Below are 15,563 nucleotides of genomic sequence, written 5' to 3' on the forward strand. Positions count from 1 at the left end.
TACCCAGACTAGTGTTTGACCAATATCTGGGTGCCATGATCTAGCCAAGTTGTGCATAAAATTAACCATATCCCTTCCCCCATATCACCTGACGGAACTTGGGCCCTAATTGGTAGGTCTTAGGTTTGGCAACCTCTGGGGGGCTGCCACCAACAGAGATAAACCCAGGTCCCCAACCCGAGACAGTGGTTTGACCATTTACAGATGAGGAAACAAGTCCTAGAAGAAGGTTCAATGAATTGGCCCCCCAAAACCCAGGGTAGAGTTAGGACAAAAATCCAGCCTCATTGAACAGCTGTCCCCAGCTATTCCTATCATTCTTGGTTCCACCAGGGGCCTGAACTCAAGATTCCTAAGGAATATTCTAATTTTACTTTCTATTTGGAAAACTGGAACCAAGTCTGAACACATTCAAACCATAAACTCTGAAGGAAGAAAATCAAAGCCTCTCCCAGATGCACCTTCACATTCCCATCCCCAACCCTCCTATAATGCAGCAGACACACATACTCGTCCACCAGAAAATTCTTTTTGAGAGTGCTTTATTCAACAAGATCTAGGTCAGGTGCTTTAAAACATATCAAAATGTTACAGAAATTCACAGCTCCCTACTGAGGACTTGTCAAGTTACATTAAGATATCTAAACACATCAGTTTATAAATTCAGAACCAAACATTGAACCAGGTCATGTACCATTGTTTGAAAAGCAAGTTATGATTAAGATAAAAGATACTTCACAAAGCTAAATCAAATGGGGAAACCCTTAAGAAACACTAGCAGTTATACACCAGAAACCAGCAGCTTGGAAAACAGGTCTGCAATCTGCTGGGGAGGCTCCACAGGTAAACTGAGCTTCTCCCTTTACAGCTTGTCCATGTCTAGTGCTTGGCTACAACACCGGGGGAGCCGTAACCTCCCGTGACAGGGTAAATGCTGTCAATTCCCTCAGAAAGAAAGGGTGCCACATTTGTCTATTTTTACCTCTCTAGATCATTTCTCATCTCATCTGCCTCCAACAAGAAGACTTTGTGTAAAACAATTTAAGTAGAGACTTGACTAGAGAATCTGTACTGCTGCATCGGTGCTCAAGGAGATCTCTGCCTCCTACCTAGACCTTCACATCTTGGTTTGGGTGCTATGCTGGTGTGTTAAGTTGCTTCAGTCCTATCCGACTCTGTGCGACCCTTATGAACCATAGCCTGCCAGGCTGCTCTGTCCATGATTCTCCAGGCAACAATATTGGAGTGGGTTGCCATGCCTTTCTCCAGGGGATCTTCCTGACCTAGGGATTGAATCCGTGTCTCTGAGATCTCCTGCACCGGCAGGCAGGTTCATTACTAGTAGGGCCACCTGTGGAATTCCTTTGTTCATACAGAAATTTCTCTTGGAGATGTACCTATGGCACCGTGTTCTCTGTCCTACAGAGCTTTGAAACAGTTTTGTTTTTTAAAGAGAGCATCTCTTTTCTTTGAGAGCTTCTTCCCCTTCTGTATCCATCTCTCCTTCCAATCTCCTAACCCTGAAATAACTGCCCAAACTCCAAAGAATTCTGGCCAAGACATTTTTGCATCAGAGAACAAGGTTTGTGTTTTGAGTGACTTTTTTATTTTTTGGTCTTTATGTCCTAAAGTCTTATCTACATAGATGACAAAATATCATTATCTGGAGGTCTCTAGGACAGTGTCTTGTTTTGTTTCTGGTAGAAAGGAGAGAAAGGTGAATTATATTATTCCTTGAAGTCTCAGGCCAAAACCTCAACCTCAGGGCTCAGCATTTGTCACAGGGATGGTTAATCTCAGATTCTCCCACCTCAGCCTCAACTCAGAGTTAAAATCCAAAAGCCCGGAGGTCAGTATGCATTCCTCACCAGTTTGCACAGTCAAGCCTATTTTGTGCTTTTCAGTTCTTCCTGAAGGTAACCCCTCCCCCTCCCCCTCCAATTTAACTCCTCACATTCTCACTAATGTGATTACTAAGAATGTTACCTTGTGCTTAATTCCAACATCACCTGGGGGACTGGATCCCCTTATTACCAATCAGATAAACTCAAGTTTTTCCTTCATTTGATCACCTTATAACATAAGCTCCAGGAAACAGATTAAGTCGGATGAGGCTATGTCGCTTTTCACAAGTGAGGGAAAAAACCTATAAATTGGCCTTTTGTTCATCACACGGTTTCAGGTTCATTGCACACACTTACATAAATGCACACAAATCTGCCCAGGAGTTCAAAGCTGCAAGGCCATGTGATACCAGTGAGAAAATACAGCTCTGCATCACAGCAGTGCCTCTGTTTCAAAGAATCTTTCCAAAATTCCTGACTGGGTTATTAGTACATGAGAAATGATTTCTAAACAGGGCGAGCCAAAATGGAAAAGTGGGGTCTGCATTAAGTGGAATGTTATCATGTAAGAGATTTCCCTTAATTCCACCCAATCCCCAATCTTTAAAAAAAATCAAGCCTACCCCAGAATCACTTTCTCAGAAAGTGACCTGGCAAACTGACATTTGGCAACATTTCCATGTTTAACACTATCATAATGTTAGTGCAAATTAAAGAGAACTTTGATAAACCAAAACAGCTGTCCAATAAAAGTTAGTCATTAGTAATTTACGTTGTGGAAAAATTTTTCCCAAGCCATTCAAAGAAGATTATTGGGGCCAACAAAGGCTTTGAACGTTCAAAATAAAAATAACCAGAAAAAAAGTTTTCCAAGTCATTTCTCAAATGCAAAATTCAGGAAGTATGTTTACATTCACAAAACTGTTCTTTCCCATCTATAACAGAGGAAGCCTCTCCCTGGGCCCCTATTATTTTCTGTGCATTTTGCAGAAGCCCACTGAGGAGGCTAAGGCCCTCCTGAATTCCAGTCCACCCTGCACAAGGCTGGTGGATATCCCCACAGAGGCAGTAAGCTTGCTAAGAGACCCCTAGCAAAATGACAGGTGGCAGCATACCATCTTCTTGAAAGTCAACAATGAAACCACAGCTGTAAGCCATCTAAAGAGGTCTTTCTTGGAAGCCACAGTGGCAGATGGGGGCAAGGGTGCCCAGGGCAGGAAGAACTCTGCTGCAAAGGTCCACTTTCCTTGCAGGCACAGATCAGTGGCTCTTCTTTCCTCAACTGCCCAGCTCTCCAAATCTTCAGAGAGGAGGTAGAGGAGAGATGGAGAGTTCTACCCCAACAAGGCTCAGACTCCTGCTGTTAGGAGCTTCTGGCCCTGCTTGGTTGACCTCCACAGCCAGCACCCTGTTCCAACCATCCATCTAACCCTCTTCAAACAGTATCAGCTGTACTGGGGCTGAGCTACTTGTCAATCTTCCCAATGGGGGCTCCAAGGGACAGACTCTTCTTGCCCTTTCCCCTCCACTGGAGTCTCTAAAGATCACCCAGGTAGCTGCTCAGAGAAGCTGAGAGAGAAGCTCCATCCTAACTATGCACCATCACAGGGCAGTCCAAAAGGCATCTCTGAACCCCATACTTGGTAAATAGCAGAAGTCTTCATTCCTAAGAGTCCATTTCCACATACAAGGTGAGAGCAACTTGCAAGAATATAGTGGCTGGAAAGTTTAAAGGCTTGACTTCAAACATAGGACTTCAGCTCCAAGTGCAGGAAGACTCCTCGATTATGTGCAAATGGACTGAACTTACAGGCACCTGTCATTCTACAAGAAGTCTTCACATTTCCCTAAGGAGGGGAAATTTCCCAGCCACCCAAGACTAGGCGCTAGCCTCGCCAGCCAGTCAGCACCTTATACAAATGAGTGAGACCTGTTTCATAAGACATTTCTTTCAACTCAGGAGGCACCAAAGAATTGGGGTCAACAGCTTGGCATGCTGAGAGAAACATCAGGCTCCCCCTATCTCTGAGAGGTAGCCAGGGTGGCAAGGGCCAAGGCAGAGTCCATTCTTTACTGGTATCCAGACAGACACGTCCTTGTTACTTAGAACAATCAAAGTTTCCAGTGTAAAAACCTGTGGGCTTATTGCATCTACCCCACTGATAGTTTTTCTTTTCATCAGACCTGCCTTGAGGGCATGGTTTGTTAATTAATTTATTTCCAAGGATCTCAGACTCACAGATCCTTCTAGGTATACAGAGGGACTATCTATTAACACAGTGAAAGTGAAAGTCGCTCAGTCTTGTCCGACTCTTTGCAACTCCATGGACTGTAGCCCACCAGGCTCCTCTGTCCATGGAATTCTCCAGGCAGGAATAATGGAGTGGGTAGCCATTCCCTTCTCCAAGAATCTTCCCAACCCAGGGAACAAACCCCAGTCTCCTGTATTGCAGGTGGATTCTTTATCATCTGAGCCACCAGGGAAGCCCAAGAATACTGAAGTGGGTAGCCTGTCCCTTTGCCAGGAGATCTTCCCAACCCAGAAATCGATTCAGGGTCTCCGGCATTGCAGGTGGATTCTTTACCAGCTGAGCTACCAGGGAAGCTCCTATTAACACATAAATGCCCCAGACGGTGAGTTTGCTAGGCCTTCTTTTCCTTCTAAAGTTGAGCAGACATGTATAGTTGCTCCTTGGCACTTGAGAGGAGAAATCTTTTCTTCAGTCTAAAACCCCTCAGATTGGCGGTGACTCCTCTGGTTTTCCTGCCTACAAGCAGCATATCTGCCAGCCTCAAGCCCTAGTGCTGGTTGCTTGGAACTGAACTGCATGTGAATTTATCATGTAGGCATGTGGATGTGTACCATCTGAGCACACACATGTGCACGCACATTTTGGGTCCTCCTTATAATAAAAATTGAAAGTCCTCGTGAGTGAAGGAAAGGAGCAGGAAAAGAAAGGACAGGGAGTTGCTGGCTTCTCCATTGTGGTTTGAAAGCTGGCAAGATTTGCTTTTAAATGTTTCCGTGGAAGGCATCCAGCTTCCTGTGAGTCTTCTCTGGGCCACAATGGCCTCTGCAGCATCTGGATCCCCTTCTTCTAGTGGCTCAGATTGTTGCTGGGGTCTCAGCTATCTCCTCCAGCCTCTGCCGAATCATCAAGCGGAGCACAGTGTACCTGGGGAAAGAAGAGCTGTGGTGGAGAGCGGAAAGCAACACGCTCCCTCTCGGGACCCTCCCCCACCACCTGGGTCACAGTGGGGCCAAATGTGTCAACCCTTTGCTTCTCTTACTGGCCCACTCTTGAACCACTTCATTACTTGTGTTCATTACAACAGGATGAAAGAGCTGAAGAGGCTCACTCCAAACTATTATAATTATTAGAAAATCTGACAAAGAATGAGAAGGTGAAATAACATGAACAGTAATAAGGTTCCCTTCACTGAGTGCTTAATATGCTTAAGGCACTATACACAGAGGATCATCTAATCCTCAACTAGGCTGGACCACAGGAAATTGCCATTATTTTTACCATTTGGAGGAGCCTACAAAAATGGCAACTTCATATGGTTCAACCTAATATCAGTATCTGCATTTTGCCAAAGAGGATATAGTAACTACCAGGCATGGAGGTCCATGGCTTATTGATAAGTACTGTTTTTTATACCTTTCCTGAATTATGGCAATTCAGATACTGGAGTGGACACTGTTATACAGAGTGAACATGGCTTTGCACTACACAGCAAAAACTATATTTAAAGTTTGGCATAGTAAGTGCTCAATAAATGTTAATTGCTATCATACGACTTATCACCAACACAATAAATGAAGCATTGACTTTATTCTCTAGTGGCAAGAAAACCTCAATTGTTCTTCCATCTCTGTGAAATGTAATCTACTTTGTGACTAAATATGACAAAAAAATAACAAAATCCTTCCTAGAACAAAGTTTTAGTACTGGACTTTTCAACTCAAATGCAATTTCCAGAAGAGATGTTTAAAAAAAAAAAAGGAGGAAAGATACAAGGAAGGGATTTTAGAGGTACTCTGCTCAGATGAATTTCCATTACTGAGACAACCTTCCTAAAATCCTTGGAATATTTTTATGTCCCATATCAAAATGAGAAGTTGAACAAGAAGCAGAAAGACGAACACATCAATACAAGTTTCACGTCCCCACCTGACATATGGCATTGTCAACACAAAGTCCCCTGAACAAAGTCCATAAGACCCAGATCCCGGCAGCAGCTCACATAGCCCCTGCAGGGCTCCAGAGCAGAGCCTTCTCTCATTGAGGCCTCAGGAGAATCCAACCAGCCACCCCAGGGGCCATGCTTACTTGCGCATCAGCTTCTTGACTTCCCTATCTTCTTCCTCTTGGAGCTTCTGAATGAAGCTTTTAAGGACAGGCATCTCGAACTTTATATACTGAGCCACCTGAGGAGGAAAAAGTAAGTCTGGGGTGTAAGACCCCTATCAGCACTATTCCAACTTTTTGGGGCATCTCTCTCATGGCACAAAGGCTTGGGAAATCTGTTTCTGTGCTAATTCAGGATTTCCTCAAAGACAGGAACCAAGTGTTATTCTTCTCAAGGTGGGCAGAGTCCATGATAAAGATCGCTTTATCTACATGATATTTAATACATTATCTCATGACTTCTCATTTTTATCTCATGTATTCAATACCACGAGAGGTAATGTCAAACACAGAAAAGCACTTTCTCTTGACTCAGTCATGCAGAGAAGACTGGAACTCATAATATTCAATAAACCCCTCTGATCTCCCCTAAAAGAATTTAAGGAACCATGTTCAGAATGATGATTTGTGCCTCAAGTCTCAAACAGGTATCCAAATGTGAACTTCCTCCTGAGACGCTGTAAGTGAGAGAGTGGCCCCCACCAGCCACTCTTCGGTCCTCACCCGAGTCCTTACCCTGCTCTATCAGCTCTTCTCTATGCAAGAAGTATATGTCTTCACCCTGTTAATGTTGGGCTCAGCTATGCAACTTGCTTTGGCCAATGGAACATGTATGTGGATGTGACATATGTCAAATCCAAGTGGGGGCTTTAAATGAGCTTACATGGTTTTTTGCACTCCAGCCATCTGCCATAGGAAGCATACCTAAGTAGCCACTGCCTCTGAACCCTTGGCCTCTGAATAAGACATACAATGTAGTGAAAGTGAAAGTCACTCAGTCATGTCCTATTCTTTGTGACCCTGTGAACTATAGCCTACCAGGCTCTTCTGTCCATGGAATTCTCCAGGCAAGAGTACTGGAATGGGTTGCCATGTCCTTCTCCAGGGGATTTCCCCAACCCAGGTATTGAGCCTGGGTCTCCTGCATTGCAGGCAACTTCTTTACCATTGAGCCACCTGAAGTCAACCCACATCTAGAGCAGAATGACTGCTACCAGCCTGCAGAATCCTGATCAACAAAGTAAATGTTTGCTGTTTTAAGTGACTAAGATTTGGGAATGTTTGTTACTATAGCAAAAGCAGACTAATGCTCAAGGTAAAATCTCAGCTAACTTCTTGAAATTGCTTAGAAAAGGTTTGCAGAAACTTTTCAGCCCTTAAGTATACCAAAAAGCCTGAATAAATTTATTCCTTCTATGGAAATCATTTTGTGCCTGAGCATTCTTTCAATTAATTATCACAGGACACACCCTCAGCCTAGCCTCTACATTAATTTTCCTTGGCCCCAAGATCACTACCATTCAAGAAAACCTAGTATTGAGAAATAGCAACAAAGTTGGGCAAAAAAACCAAGCTATAACCCAGTTATCATTTATCCAACCCACCCCCTACCCTCCTGGGACAGATATTGGACTGAAAAGGGACTCACATCATAGGTAACTTCCTCCACCTGGTCCTTCTCCATCAGGAACACTTTGGAGACCTGCTCACATGGGCCTTGGAGGATCCGGGCAATTAGAGGATAATCCGTGTTCTTCAGCTTCTGTTTCTCTGGAACCACACACAGCCAAGAGCAGCTCTGAGTTGCCTGAGGTCTTTCTTACTATAAGTAGCTGTCAACTCAGGGGTTCAAATGGACCCGACACCTTAGGAGATGCGGCCATACAAGTCAGGAAACTGATTTGTAAATGAGAGATTCAACAGGTATTGTTCAAAGCAACTGCTGCCGCTCTCCTACCCCTCGGCAATATTTCCATGCCTCAAGCCTTTTGGAAGATGCTGCATTGGAGAAAATAGTTTTCTCTGTGCTTTGAGAAAATCCAGTTCTTTTTTTTATAGGCAGTTAGGTTTTAGGGTTTGTTTACTGACCATATATGGCATTCCCCAGTGAACTTACCCAGGGAGCCCACCCGCCTTGAAGACAAACAACATTTGGAGGTTTCCAAAACCAAGAACTAAGCAAATGAGGGAGAGATTCTGTTTTTAACTTGCTATTTTGAGTTAATTAAAAGTTTTAAGCGCTTTGTATTCTTTATACTTACCACCGCTGGTATGGACCACATACAGTGCAAACTCCTCTGCCGAGTTCTCAATCTGAATCGGGAAGGAGCAAAAGATACTCACTAAAAGCATATATTTACACATCTAAACTGTGGCCATTTCTTCTTCTTGAACGCTGCAAAGCTAAATAAATAATAGGCTCTTTTGAGGGGAGGACTGTTTATCTACAGTATTAAAAGTGATGAGGATATGGGGCAGGTAAGTAAGTTTATTAATAATAATAGGTAATAAGAGCTAATATTTATTGCACCATGCTAGACACAGTTCTAGCAAACTCTACATGTTTTAATTCATCTAATACTCATGAAAATCCAGTGAGAAGTAAAATACTGCCTGGCATATCAGTAAACAAAAGATGTTACAGTCATCAGCGATTGCAGGCACCTCCAATGGTGAGCCAGTGAGTCCTGACAAGGACTCAGGAAGGGATCAAAAAGTACTTGCCAACTAGCAGCCATTGGACTATAGCGACTCCACACGTGACCCCAGAGGAAACTTAGGATGGGAAAAGACTGAACACTGGCCCAATAGCTGAGGTGCATATCCAAAGAACGACTTCAGTGAGCCCAGACACTTGCATCTTCCCATACCTAGAAAAACTCTAAATTCCTTAACTGGAGATATCTGGTTTTCCTTTAATTCACAATAATCTTTTGACATTCAGACTACTTGCCCTTTGTTGGAAAACTATGTATTCTAGCTCCCTCCTTGTCTCCTCGGAGCAATTTTCTCAGGATTACTTGAGATGCTGCCTCCAGGGCTTGAAGTCCTAAGAATATCCGCCAACTAAAACACAGCTCTCACTCACAGACTTAAGAGAATGAACTTACAGTTGCCTGCGAGGAGGAATAGTTAGGGAGTTTGGAATGGACACATACACACGGCTGTATGTAAAATGGATAATCACCAAGGACCTACTGTATAGCACAGGGTACTCTGCTCAATGTTATGTAGCAGCCTCGAGGGGAGGAGGGTTTGAGGGAAATGGATACATGCGCATGCGTGACTCAGTCCCTTCGTTGTTCACCTGAAGCTGTTAACAACGTTGTTAATCGGCTATACTCCAAGACAAACGTCAAGATTTTGTTTAAATAGGAAAAATACATAGCTCTCAACTTTCAGGTTGAGCAATTTTTTTTCTGTTGACACCAGCAATGGGTGCTCCCAACCTCATTTTACAGATGGGGAGGCAGAAGCACAGGGATTTTAAGTCACTTGTCCAACTCATCCAACCAGCAGATGATGGGTGGAGATTCAAACCCAGAGCCCATGCCTTAAATCACTAGGAGACACTGGCTTCTATAAAAATCAGAATACCTGGTTTCCAAAAGACTTAGAAGGTGATGGTGGAAAACACAGAGTAATAAGACTTTAAAAACACCATGCACTGTAATTTTCACATCTATTAAAGACTGATATTTTAAAGTAGCTTCCCTAAATGCACAGAAGTCAATATGAACATGGAGCCCTGATCCAGTCATCAGGTCTGGGGTCCTTCTCTGGTGGAGAAGGACCTGAGGGCTGGTGCTTCCCAGGCTTCAGTGGTATCAGAATCCCTGTAAGCCTTGTTGAACAGGTTCCCTGGCCTCCTCTCTGAGTTCCCATTCCAGTGGGCCTGATTCAGGGGAGAGAGGGACCTGAAAACCTGCTTTTCCAACAAGCTCCCAGGTGATGCTGATTTTATGGGATCTAAAGAACCTAAACCTTCTCTGCCCAGTGCCCTCCTACCCTGGCAACACACACTCTCCATAGCTTCCGCCCCTATACCTTTGGGGGTCCCAAGGCACACACATCACTGTCTGAGACAGCCAGTGGAGAGAACTTGCCTTAAATTTGTTGAGCAGCAACTTCAGGACCTGTGGAGTCGTCATGGTGCTGTTGATGCGGACATTGGTGATGGAGCCATAGGCTGGCGTGAACACTGATGTCTGTCAACAGAAGAGTCTGACTCAGAGCAGGTGTACAAGAATGGGGCACTACAACCCAAGGGACAAGGACAATGGCACTCAATCTGTGCTTCCTGAGAGTCCCCTGCCCCTGACAACCTAGAAGTATCAGGCTTTAGGTCAACAAAGAGCCCTGTGTTTTGTCTAGCTCAGGAACTTGCACCCACCCCACCACAGCAGGCTGGAGGGATCTGAGCTGCCAATTTGCAGGCCTGGGGAGGGAAAGAGGAACAGATAAGGAAGGCCCTCCATCCAAACAAAACACACATAAAGCACCTTCCACTACAACTTCAACAGGAGGAAGTCTGTGATCATTCTTCCATGATGCAATTGTTTCTAGGGCCAGATTAAAGCCAAACAGCAAGACTGAAGCTAGCTTGGGGTCTTGAGGTGGGAGACAGATGGGCCCCAGGCTGAACAGTTTCTCCCCGTGAGTAGAAATGCCTTAATAGTAGAAACTCCATAAAAGCAAGATGATGGAGAAGGCTGGGCTCTGCCCAGATAAGAGATAAAAGACCACATATTTCTCAATCTTGAAGTTAAGGAAAGAAAAAAGAAAGTGAAGTCACTCAGTCGTGTCTGACTCCTTGCGACCCCACGGACTGTAGCCCACCAGGCTCCTCTGTCCATGAGATTCTCCAGGCAAGAATACTGGAGTGGGTTGCCATTTCCTTCTCCAGGTGATCTTCCCAACCCAGAGATTGAACCCGTGCCTCCCGCATTGCAGGCAGATGCTTTACCATCTGAGTTACCAGGGAAGTTAAGGAGACCTTCCCAATTGCACATGCACAAAAAGGCTCCTTGGAGGTCAAAGAGGGAGGGGGTATGATGTCAACTACCCACAAGGCCTTTTCACTAGAATCTGAGGCAGGAGCTAGATGGACCACAGGCTAGGCATTTACAACTGGTCTCAGGTTTGCATTTCATGGGCAGGAAAAAGTGGGCTTCAGGCTGGACACTTACAATTAGCCTCCTGTTCATATTTCCCGAGACAGGAGATAGGTGGGCTCCAGGTTAGATATGTTTGCTCTCCAAAGGGAATAACAGAAACAGGGTAAATGGATAGGCTTTGTCTCCTATCTATTTACCTTAAGATAATAGTCATGACAGGAACAGAGATGGGCTAAATCTTATTTGAATAAAGGATAAGGAGGCCATATATTTCCCATCTTTGAGGCAAAGGAGACACTGCACATGTGCATAAAGGCTCCTTGGGGGTCAAAAGTCAGGGGACAATGCCAGGCCATGATGAGTCTTGCTTCTCCCAGGATGCTTTCCTTCAAAATCTATCTCGTCTGAAATGTACATATGCACGTAGGAGGAAGGTCTTGAGACAAATTAGCCAGGGTGGCAAAACAAGATGGTTGGCCAGGTGGAAGACAAAGACCCAAAAGGACTGCCCTATATTAAACACCTCTTAAGTATGCTCCTCCTCATTAGGGAGGACACCCATACCCTTTCTCTCCAGGTGTGTGTCTCTGCCTTGCTTCTTTCTCATCTAAACAAACTGTTTCTCTGTGCGCTCTCCCACATGTTTGTTGTGCTATGTCTCTAATAATAAACTCTGTACTTGCATTTAGTTTTTGCCTCCATGATACATGCATTTTTTCACTAGGAGCAAGAGCCAGGGAAAAATAGCTTCCAGCCTCAAGCCCTCGCTGGTCTGGTGGCTAGGATTCCTGGTTTTCATCCAGGCTATCCAGGTTCAGTTCCTGGGCAGGGAATTAAGATTTCACTTCATGCTACTGTTCACTGGGTGCCTCTCCTAGATCAAATCCATCTTGGCTAAGAGATGTGCATGCACACAGGGGAGGACCCTGAGATATATCAAATACTGACTCAGAACCAGGCAAACCAAGATGATTGATCGAAGGAAATCTAGAAGAAATGCGCCATAAAAGTGATTCAAACTACTGTGAGGGTGTGAACTTCTCTCTCTGAGCCCTCCAGGGTGTCTATCCACACATACTGTACTCTTTCTTCCTAATAAACACTTTACTTGCTTCACTCCTTTCTGCCTGTAGGTGGAAATTCATTTCTACACAGTTGATGGGCCAACTTTGTCACTGGCCACTGGTCCCTGGTGGTCCAGTGGCTAGGATTCAGCAATTTTCCTGCTGCTGTCTGATCTCAATCTCTAACCAGAAACCAAAACCCTGCTTCAAGATGCCATAGGCTCAGGCCACGTGAGATCAACCTGAATCCTGCAGCTCTATTTCAGGGCAGCCCTTTAACTCACAGAGAAGTCAGGCCACATAGTAGCTGGAGGCACATGGTGCAGAAAGAGAGTAACATGTGGATTGGGGGTAAAGGGGGTGATTCTGATGAGGGTTGTCTATGGGTCATCTCACATCTCACTCACTGAGACAGGAACGAAGGGGGCAGGGCACAACCATTAAAAGAACAGCACAGCCATTGTGAACAGGATCCCACAAAAACTGGTTGGCCCAAGACGTCAGCAGATTTGACTTCCAGTAGACCTTCACCTGGAGAAGGCAATGGCAACCCACTCCAGTACTCTTGCCTGGAAAATCCCATGGATGGAGAAGCCTGGTAGGCTGCAGTCCATGGGGTCTCCAAGAGTCAGATATGACTCAGAGACTTCACTTTCACCTTTCACTTTTATGCACTGGAGAAGGAAATGGCAACCCACTCCAATGTTCTTGCCTGGAGAATCCCAGGGACGGGGGAGCCTGGTGGGCTGCCGTCTATGGGGTCGCACAGAGTCAGATACGACTGAAGCGACTTAGCAGCAGCAGCAGCAGACCTTCACCTCCATATGCATCATTGTAATGCATTAGCATCTAAATGACCCACTCACAGGTGCCATGACAGTTCTGAGGTCAACCATAAGAGGCCAAAAAGTGGGTGGTACCCCAATTCATGGAAATCCCCACCCCTTCTTCAAGATAGTCAGAATATTCCTCCCACTAGGAAATTATCCACCCCATAAAAACTAACCAACCCCATAGCCCAGGGCTGCTCTCACATTCCCAGATGAACCATTGCCCTGGGGCCACCACTCTCCTTTTGAGATGGCCTACATTCTGTCTGTGGAACGTGTATCTCCCAGGGCTACACTCTCTGTGGAGTGTGTTTCTCCCAGCACTGCTCTCACTTTCTCAGGTGACCCCATGCCCTAGGTCCACCTCCCCCTTCTGAGACAGCCCACACTCTGTCTATGGAAGAATGTGTAGCTCTCTGAGTAAACCTGCCTTCACTCTACTGTGGCTCACTCTTGAATTGTGTGAAGCCAAGGACCCTCATTTGGTGGCCCATCCCAAAGGACTCACCCAAGACCTAGGACACAACCATCTTCTCACAGTTTTTCCCACACCACCACCATCTGGGGGGGCTCCTGATCTCTAACAGAGCCAGCAGCCCACCCACAAGCCAAAGACTGAGTGGTTTCCCAGGTGTCTGTAGACCTGATGTGGCAGTTGCCCAGGAAGGGCTCTTGCTCCCACTAGGGCTACCCCTTGCCCCGTGCTACCCTGCCTCCCCTACCTTGTGGTTGTAGAAATGGCCGTTGATAGAGAAGCGGTGGCGTCTGATTCGCCGCTGGTCACTGGGTGTCCTCACATTGCCACGACGACGTACCCCAACATCACTGCGTGTGCGCATCAACTGTGGGGTGTCTTCCTGTAGGGACTTCAGGCCCCTGGAGTCTGAGATGGAAAGAGGAAATGAGCTCTGTCTGCCTGGACCTGGGATGTGGCAGTTACAGTAACTTCTTGACCAATGCTACAGTACCTACAACTTCCCCAAAAATATATTTTATAAAAACAGTATTTCTTGCTGGGGAAAAAACATGATACATAATTTACCAAAAAGCAATACAGTGACAAAGTTTAGAGCACAGACTTCAGAGCCAGACTCCCAGGTTCAAACCCCAGCTCTACCACTGCCATTGTAGCAAAGTTTGCCGCCCCCAAATGTCACTGGTATGCTGAAAATAATCAAGACCCAAAAGACTGATAAATGGAACAATACCTGCCATATCAGTAAACAAAGGCTATCACCGTCATCAGCAACTGCAGTCATAGCTGATGGTGAGCTGGTAAGTCCTGAGAGAACTCAGGAAGGAAAGAATACCTGCCAGTTAGCAGCCACCAGACTGCAGCCACTCCCTACGGTGACCCCTGAAGAAATTCAGGAAGTGAAAACACAGGATATTTGCCTCAGATAGCTGAGGTGCATATTAAAAGAATGATTTCACTGAGCCCAGACTCTTGCATTTTCCCCTACATAGAAAAGCACTAAATTCCTTAACTTGAACTATCTGGGTTTTTAAAATTAACAATTATCTTCTGATCACCTGTCCTTTGTTGCAAAACTCCTATATATCTTAGCTGCCCACCACTGGATTCTTTGCAGCAGCTCTCTCAGACTGGGTTCCTTGAGATGCAGCCTCCCAGGCTTGAAGTCCTAAAAATTCCCTAAAATTCTTAATTTTTAGGTTGTAATAAGTTTTTAGCCAAAAAGACTCAGGAAGAAACTGATTTTTCCCCTAACTGTCTGAAGGATTTAAGATAGCAGGCCTATTATAGGACTAGAGCTACAATCAGAGATATCTACAAAGAATATGGACTAAATGTGGTAAAGGAAACAGAGATCAAAGTTCACCCCATGTCATACTGTCTTTTCAGGGCCAAGCAAACATCTGTTTACCAACCATTGCTTTTCCATTTCCGTGTGAATCGCCTTCCTCCCCTCTGAAGTCCCCAAATACCACCCCGTAAAAGGCTGGCAAGTATTAAACAAAGGGGAAACAAAGTCATCTTAGGAGAAATTTCCCTGTATCTTTGAGATGCAAATGTCCTATCTGGTCTCCTCATCTCTGCCATCTCTTTAAAACGCAAATTTTGAAAAAAGGGTAAAGTAATTTAGAACTTGACTTGTTTTCCATAAATATTAGTAAAAAAGGAAGAAGCCTTTTAAATTTTTTCTTATTCTGTTATTTACAAACTAGTGAGTTCTGTATTGTGATATCTGATACGACTAAGTTTGGAAAATAAAGTATAATATTTCTTATTGTGTCTGTGTGGATATGTGTATATCTCAGTAAGTGTCTTTGGATATCATTGTTAAGGTTAATTCATAAAAGAGCTCTGTTTAAGTTGCCTTCAAGAAAAGTAAGTGCTTACAAACCAAACAATTCTAAATACAAAGGAAATTAAGCTAAATTAGTTTTAGGTTCAGTGAACAGGAAAGTATTTAGTATTAAATTAATATCTTATGTTAATGTTTGTTGATCTAATTAATATAGATATGTCTTTGAGCCATCAACATTAAGC

At 44.5% G+C, this 15,563-nt stretch overlaps 1 protein-coding gene across 3 annotated transcripts in view; it reads right to left on the bottom strand.

Annotated features, from left to right (window-relative positions):
• Positions 1-525: 525 nt before the first annotated feature.
• Positions 526-15,563, bottom strand: part of RASSF2 (Ras association domain family member 2) — a 59,101-nt gene continuing 44,063 nt past the window's right edge. For all 3 annotated transcript variants that reach the window (XM_019973352.2, XM_019973353.2, XM_019973355.2), the window contains exons 6-11: positions 13,774-13,934; positions 10,147-10,248; positions 8,302-8,353; positions 7,689-7,810; positions 6,182-6,279; positions 526-5,020 (exon numbers count right to left, since the gene is read on the bottom strand). In XM_019973352.2, the coding sequence (XP_019828911.1) occupies positions 4,951-5,020; positions 6,182-6,279; positions 7,689-7,810; positions 8,302-8,353; positions 10,147-10,248; positions 13,774-13,934 (605 nt within the window). In that variant the 3' untranslated portion in view covers positions 526-4,950. The remainder of the gene's footprint in view (positions 5,021-6,181; positions 6,280-7,688; positions 7,811-8,301; positions 8,354-10,146; positions 10,249-13,773; positions 13,935-15,563) is intronic.

The sequence above is a fragment of the Bos indicus genome, chromosome 13, assembly GCF_029378745.1.
Source record: "Bos indicus isolate NIAB-ARS_2022 breed Sahiwal x Tharparkar chromosome 13, NIAB-ARS_B.indTharparkar_mat_pri_1.0, whole genome shotgun sequence".
Classification (NCBI taxonomy): Eukaryota; Metazoa; Chordata; class Mammalia; order Artiodactyla; family Bovidae; genus Bos; species Bos indicus.